Source organism: Solanum dulcamara, chromosome 9 (genome assembly GCF_947179165.1).
Source record: "Solanum dulcamara chromosome 9, daSolDulc1.2, whole genome shotgun sequence".
NCBI lineage: Eukaryota > Viridiplantae > Streptophyta > Magnoliopsida > Solanales > Solanaceae > Solanum > Solanum dulcamara.
In genome coordinates, this window is record NC_077245.1 from 75,187,049 (window position 1) to 75,194,996 (window position 7,948).

The 7,948-nt window shown below is 29.8% G+C and overlaps 1 protein-coding gene across 1 annotated transcript; it reads left to right on the forward strand.

Annotated features, from left to right (window-relative positions):
• Positions 1-5,542: 5,542 nt before the first annotated feature.
• LOC129903177 (zinc finger protein ZAT5) lies at positions 5,543-6,591 on the forward strand. Its single transcript, XM_055978680.1, has one exon. The coding sequence runs from the start codon at positions 5,631-5,633 to the stop codon at positions 6,534-6,536; it is 906 nt and encodes a 301-aa protein (XP_055834655.1). The 5' UTR covers positions 5,543-5,630; the 3' UTR covers positions 6,537-6,591.
• The last annotated feature ends 1,357 nt before the right edge of the window (positions 6,592-7,948 follow it).

The following is a 7,948-nucleotide window of genomic DNA, read 5'->3' on the forward strand; positions in this document are numbered from 1 at the left end:
GCTTCTAGGGTACTAATGTAGCCTAAAATTATTATAGCAAAGTGATTTGGTTGTTGTATCTAATATAATATAAGTATAATAATTATTAAATGACATCATTGCATAATTTTAAGAAATAAAAAAATATCCAAGTCTGCGCTAGTTATAGTTGGTTTGGCTCTCACTAAGAATATAGTCACAATATATAATGAGTTTGGTTTTTAATTATATGAAACAAAATATTTAAGAGTGAATAACAATAATATTGAAATTCATGACTTGAATATACATATAAGTATTTTTTTAAAAAAAAATTAATCAAATTTCTCTGAATATGAAATCATTTTCTTAAATTATAAAGTGAATTCAAATTAATGAAATATTGGACACCAAACAAAAAATTATGTATATGACAACAAGAAAAAAATTAGTATCTTTCATTCCTTTACTTGCCCTAACCAATCAACGTGCTCTTTTATTCTTAAATAAAAGGTTTTGATTCGAGTTTTGAATAAAAAATTGCCTTAGAACTCGAGAATAATTCTCAATCGCTATAACTTTTGTCACCGTCTCTGTTCTTTGGGTGAGCATTCTGTGGTGAGCACTTTGTGCGCACTAGGTAAATACCTCACTGTGTACGTAATTGCGTGCAAACCACACAAAGGACATAAATCATACTAGACAAGCCCTATGCGACAAATTTGACTAAGAGGTTATTAAAGGGGAATCGATCTCGGGTCATTCGTGTAGATGACTACCTTTTAAATCAATTGAGTCATCCCGAAGGACAAAAATCGCCTTTTAATAAGGCTTTATTTTTAAACTGAAATTTCTGAACGTAAATCTGAATTAATCGAATCTCAAAAAGTAGATATGAAAGAAATCAAAAATACTATACTTCACATAACCAACAAACCACACATTAATTTCCTACGCCAAGAATCTGCAGTCAGCAACCCTCACCCTATTATCCTCTGCACCTTGCAACTTTCTTGATTTTTCCGCCCATTCTAGAAACTACTTTACTTTATTTTTACCTTCACTTTTTTTTTTCTTTCCTTTTCATTGTGTTTGTATTATCTAGCATATTCTCTCCGTCTCATTTTTGGGTAGCCGTCCTTCCATGTCAAGCCAGCACGATGGGGTTCCCCTTCCTCCCAACCGCCTCTGATCCCAGAGCTCCACCCTCCGCTTCTCGATGACGACACCCGTCGAGTGGAGCTCGCGAGTCGGTTATCAAGGACTTTCGATAGACTTCTTTCATTTCCGAATTCCGAATTAGGTTGAAATTTAGGTAAATATAAATGAACTTCAAGTAAATTGATTTCTCTCATGTGAGAGAATCAGAACTGCACGCTCTCGAGCTCTACGTTGTGCCTATTCTACGCATGGTTCATATGACTGAAGTTCCTGCAAACATAGTTTAACTTTAGTCATATATATCCGAAATTCAAATAAAAATAATTGAATTTCAACTATATATGAAACTTTAGTTTAACGATATCAAATCTAATTTCAGACGCTGCATATCTGAAACTATTTTAAAGTGGGGTAATTTTTTAAATTCTTATGCACTGCGAATATGACATAAAAATGTAGGGATAAGGTGTTGGAGCCCCATTCAGATAACAGAAGGAAGAACCTTTAACGTTTGTTTGTGTTTAGTTATCCAGGCCCAACTTGCACTCCGGGTCATACTCTCGCCGTCATAATTTATGTGATGCTCTTTTTATTTTATTCAATTAATTTTTTTAATTATTAATGAAATGATTTAAATTCACATAAGTTATTATGACTTGTTTTAGACTATAAGTTTTAGTTTTAAATTTCATGTTCGATTAAAAGCTTCACATATAGTAGGACGGAGTATTTATACTAAACCAATGAATATAAGATTCTAGAAAAATCGTTGTGATGTTATGTGCTCAGCACCGAGTATTTACATAAAGCCAATGAATATAAGACACGTGTTTTGTATATACACTTTTTAATACTTAAGTATTGTTAAATGATAAGCATTTCCGATTCAATTGTTAATTTTTAAGATTATTTGTTTAGTTAGATGTAAACACTCGATGCATTATTGTTTATTATAGCAAATATATATTACCTAGCAGAGAGTTGACTTCCATTTTTGTTAATTACAAATCTAATTGTTTTTTTTTGTAAATAATTAATTAGATTATGATTGAAATAACAAGGTCACAATTGGAGTGGGAATAAAGAAATATACAACATAGTGATGGCTAATTTAAAGAATAAAATGGCATGTAAAGAGGTGCTGAATTTGGATTCTTTTTAATCATTTCGATTCGTTTTTATGACTTTTTTATTTTTGTTCTTTCTTTCCTCATATTTCATCGTGGAGAAGACTTACAATTAATACGACAATAATAATAAGTACATTTAGTGTAATTCCACAAATTGATTTGATATACAGAGTAGTGAGTACACAGTTTTATTTCTATCTTGTGAATGTAGAAAGACTATTTCCGATGGACCCTAGCTCAGCTTACGCAACACATATAAAAAAATACAACGATGAAGAAGTAATGTTGAAAATAATGAAAAAAGAACAGTGACAAAACAAAGAATAATACGATAACCAAAGCAAAAAGAAATAATAAATAATTTTAAAAAATGAAGACTAAGATATAATAGGAAGATGACTTACTACTATTCCCATAGATCATTAAGTCATTTTTTTAAAACTTAACTAAAATACTATTAGTCAAATTTAAATTTTCAAAGTACAATTGTTTAATAAATTAATACACACTTCATAGTGTTTTCTTAAAAAAAGTGTATAACTAATTAATATTTAGTATTGGACTAGTAAAAAAGAAGAAATGAGTAATATATTATTAAAACACTAAACTAATGGTGAATAATAAAAATAAACTAGACAACACATATAAAAAGACATTATGATTAAACGTGTGAATTAATAAAAACAAAATAAAGCATTATACCAAACGGGGATCAATTTAATGATCATCTGTTAGTTATAGATCGGATTATCAATTAATTCAATATAAAAAAACGAATGCAAAGAAAGATTTATGTATACTCCACCAATGACTTCTCATTCATTGATGCATTCATTGGAAAATATTGTTGGGGTGAGAGCGGTGAATGGAGTATTAACATGTTATCAGTTTATTTATCTAACAAAAAATTGTAGATAATCTGTTTTCAAATCGATAACTCATTATTTATAAAATTTTAAACCACTTCCAAATTAATTGTTAATCTAATATATAACCTAATATCAATAATATAATAATAGTTTTTAAATTTAAATTGTCCATTATGATTATTAATTACTACTACTAATTTTCTTCCACCCCCCTCTTTTGTAGGAGAATTAAAAGCTATTTTACCTACGCTATATGATGTTGGGAAAGTCATTAAAAGGGGAAAAAATTAATTAAAATGAATTTATGACAATGTAAATGAACTTTTACACTAAAAATGATATTTAGCATGTTCTAGAAGATTATATATTTCATTTTCTAGGTAACTAGTTTCACGTACTGATATGACTATTACATCTTAATTTAATTGCTTTTGAGGTGATCAATCTCACAATAAATAATTATTAGACCTCTGCTACCTTAGGACGGTAAAGAGACTGTTTTTGATAGATCTCGGCTCAACGCGCATATCCAAAACTAGTTAAAAAGAAAGTAGAGTAAAAACACCAATAATAAAAAAAAATAACAATAATAACAAAAAACAGTACAATAAATAAAATAAAAGAAACAATAGGTAAAAAAAAATCGAAGAATAAAGTAATATGAGTACTTATAATAATAATACTAATATATAGGGAACTCACTAACATCCATGCCTACTAGCATTTCACCTTAATCTTCAATTTTCATATCTTTCAATTTAAAATTATGTCATTGATAAATTATAAATATGCCATGTTTTGACTATAATAATTTTTTTATTTTTTTGAAACTTTAATTCATTTATTATGAATAATTCTGTTAGAGAAAGTTGGAGATCAAATCAAAGATAATCATGGAAATTAAATTCTTGAATTTGTCATACTTAGAAGAGTGGCCTAAAAGTGGAGGACCACTATTAATTTAGTGAATTTGTTGACATAGGAAAAAAGCAAAAGGTTTGCTTGAAAGCCAAAAGAATCTTGGTGGTTTGCTTACTTGCATCTCTTGATTAAAAATATTACTTTCGGAGTCTTAATTTATGTGATATATTTTTCTTTTTTAATTTATATCAAAATAAATTATATTTTACTAAAAAAATTACTAAAATCAACTTCGAACTTTGTAGAAAATATGTCGCTAAATCGCTTGTATCTAACATAACTCTTGATAATTTATCGTTAATCCATCGTTAAATATATTTAGCGATAAATTTTGTTGTTTGACTACATAATTCGTCTATCTTTAGTTTCTATTTTATGCTTCATAAGCTGATTTATAGTCATAAAAATATCTATCATATATAACAAATCATTAATTTATTTTTTTAAAAGACTTTTCTTTTCAAAATTTTATATCGTATCAAGTACGCACATCAGATAAATTGAGACGAAAGGAGTAAGTAATACTAATAATCAAGAATAATAGTTCTTTTCTTTGAGTCTAAGAAGTGATGGAGTGAGTGAGGTGGAGCATGCCTTTAACGTGCAATGCTTTATTTGCTTGATGAGTGTTTATTATTCATGAGATTTGCTGACAAATTACTTTACTCTAATTAAAATTTTAACAATAACAAACCAACAAATTAAACAAAGACAAAAAAAAAAAGTGTGAAACCAATACTTCAAAGTCACCAACAAATTAACACACTTTTTTATTTTTTATTTTTCAGTTATAACACTCCCTTTGGCCTTTGTAACACTCATTCATTTCACCTTTACTACTTAAGTCAAAAAAAATTCCAAAATTAGTACATTAAATTTTTCAATGTATATACTCATAAAGAAACTTTTACCATGCAATGTCCAAAGCCTATATACATTACCCCTTAATAAATAACTTGGTAAAAAGGATAATCTATATACATTGCATTTCACTTATTAATGCTTAATGTGAAATTTATGGCCATTTAATTCCACGGTTCGACCTTCAAATCATCTGCTCTTTAATTTTTATTCTTAATAATTGAACTGATGCCTAGTGTAACATAAGTTTTTTAAGGGTCGCAAGACATAACTTGTAGAATATTATGATGCGAAAATATAAATTTATGCCCCAAAATTTATTTCTTTTACATTCAAAATTAGGACAAAAATGCAAATGATCCACAAAATCATGAAAAGTTACTTGTCATACTACGCTATAAGCTAAGTGTAGGTAAAGGGAGTACAAGAAGTGCCAAAGTAGAGTTCTACTATTTACTTAAAGACACTTTTCTTTAGTCTAAAAATAATATAAATGGTAAAGAAATAATATTGTTCATTCACTTAGTTAAAAGTTGGGTAGAATATAATTTTGACTCTCTCCAACCATGTTCTTACCATTCATTTACAAAAAATATATATATACATAACAGAAGACTCTAGCTATAACATCACTCTCTCTTTCTCTCTCTATATATATTCTTTCTTTCATCACTCTTCTTGTTCTTCACTTTGTCACTTCCTTTGCCTTCTTTTCTTGTTTTTTGTATTCATGGAAGTTTGTCAAAACTTCACCGATCGTTCGTGCGCTTTCAAAGGAAAGCGCACTAAGCGATCGCGACCATCTTCCCCGCTGTGTCCAACGGGGAGAACGACGACCGTCGCTACCAGCAGCTCATCGATAGCTGGTGGTAGCGATGACGATGGTGGGGGTGATTTTTACAATTCAACAATTCAATATTCATCACCAACCACTTCTACTACTCAATTTTCAACAACTAGCACATCTGAGGAAGATGAAGATATGGCTAATTGTTTAATTCTATTAGCACAAAGTGGATGTGGCCAGAAAGTACAAGATGTAAGTGAAGTTAAAAAGGAGAAAATCAGCAGCAGGAAATTTACAGAAATGGCCACTTGTACAAATGGAAAAGCTGGTTTTTATGTCTATGAATGCAAAACTTGCAATAGAACTTTCCCTTCATTTCAAGCACTTGGTGGACACAGAGCAAGTCACAAAAAGCCCAAAACCATAGTGGAAGAGAAAAAATCTGTCACTATCAATACTGACACTGCTGCTACTCCTACAACTCATGATTCACATGATCATCATCTGGAGAATGATCACGAACAAGGGCGTCTCAATAGAATTAGTACAACTCATTCAAACCAAATAACTGTCAACAACAAAACCAAAATCCACGAGTGTTCAATATGTGGATCGGAGTTTTCATCAGGACAAGCTTTAGGCGGTCATATGAGAAGACACAGACCACCTCCTACGACGATGATAACTGCAAGCAATGTTTCAGAATCATCGTCATGCTATCATGACGAAAAAACTACAAGAAATGTTTTGTCTCTTGATCTTAATTTGCCAGCACCACCAGAAGATGATCACAAATTTGAACAAAGTCTAGTTTTCTCTGCAGCCCCTTTGGTTGATTGCTATTACTAATAATTTAAAAGAGAAGAGAATCCATATTTTTTTTAAAGTTTTTCATTTCTATTTTTTTTTACACTTATTGATCAATTAATGTGAATTAATTTGTGATAAACTTAGAAATTTTATTATTATTATTATTATTATTATTATTATTGTTGTTGTTGTTCATAAATATACATAAATTCGTTATTCTAATTAATATTTTTTTTAATGTTTTCATGAAGTATATTGTTGGTAGTTTACTTTCTTTGAAATTCAATACTTTGAGTGAGTAAGTGGTTAGTGCTCATGGTTGCCTTCCATTCACGAAAAGGGAGTGATGATGTATACTTTTTTTCTAGTTTACTTTTGTTTTAAGTATTTCTTTAGAATTTGATTTTGGGTCAGGTTCAGCGGTGAAATCAGAATATTTGTTATATTATTCAAAAGTTAATTTTACGGCGAAAGGTGTTCAGCTGATCAAAACCTTGAACGCTCCACCACTGCTTGACAGGAAGTTGGAGCACTTTATTCTTGTTAGTAAATTTATTTGATGTATCCTTCTTTTTGGGGGGTTTATTTTTGCTTTTTAAGTATTTGTTTACGAGTGGAGTTTACTGGTGAAATCAGGAAACTTATTATAAAATTTAAAATTTAATTTTACGACGAATGAGGTTCAACCGATCAATCCTAAACCATTATGTCTCAACCACTGCTTGAGTGTCATGAGAATAATGAGTAACACATTGATTGGAGGTCGGAGCACTTTATTCTTGTTAGTGAATTTAGTCGATCTGAATTTAAATTAGTCGGATCAATACGTTTCGGATGTCAAGTAAGATGATGCGGTAGACAAAAAAAAAGAAAGGAGCATGGAGTGTGGGGGGGATTGCTTTATGGAATTGTTAGGGTTTGGCATCACCAGCACCACAACCTAAAAGTCTGTGGATTAGGTTCTGATCTCTATTTGTATTTAATTTTTTTTTTCTTGATTATTAGTAGAAAAAAGAAAGAATAAGAGGGTGTTGTTTCATTAAATGACAAATAATAAATGGATAGGAAAGATATATGGATGGGCTGGTAACAGCCAAAACCATGTGTATCCAACTGTATTTATACATATACACTCTTCTTGTCCATTTTTCCTTCACTTAAAACCTACTACTTATCTCTAACTTAACTTTGTTTCATTTCGAGACGAATTTAAAATTTAAAGTTTATGAATTCTATTATTTTTGCAATTGTTCGCTTGTCACCAAATTTGTACTCTCGATTCACGGTTTATTATTTTCTTTGTTCCAATTTATGTAAGATGGTTCGGAGCACGAGGATTAAACTATCTAATTTTTTGTGTGAATTCAGATGTAGAATCTTTACATATTTACTAATATCACAATAATGAACAATTTAAGATATTTAAAAAGTAAGAAGAAAAAAAAACTATT

Excerpts from the sequence above, each read along its gene's own strand:
- LOC129903177 (XM_055978680.1), top strand. The coding sequence starts at position 5,631 with ATGGAAGTTTGTCAAAACTTCACCGATCGTTCGTGCGCTTTCAAAGGA.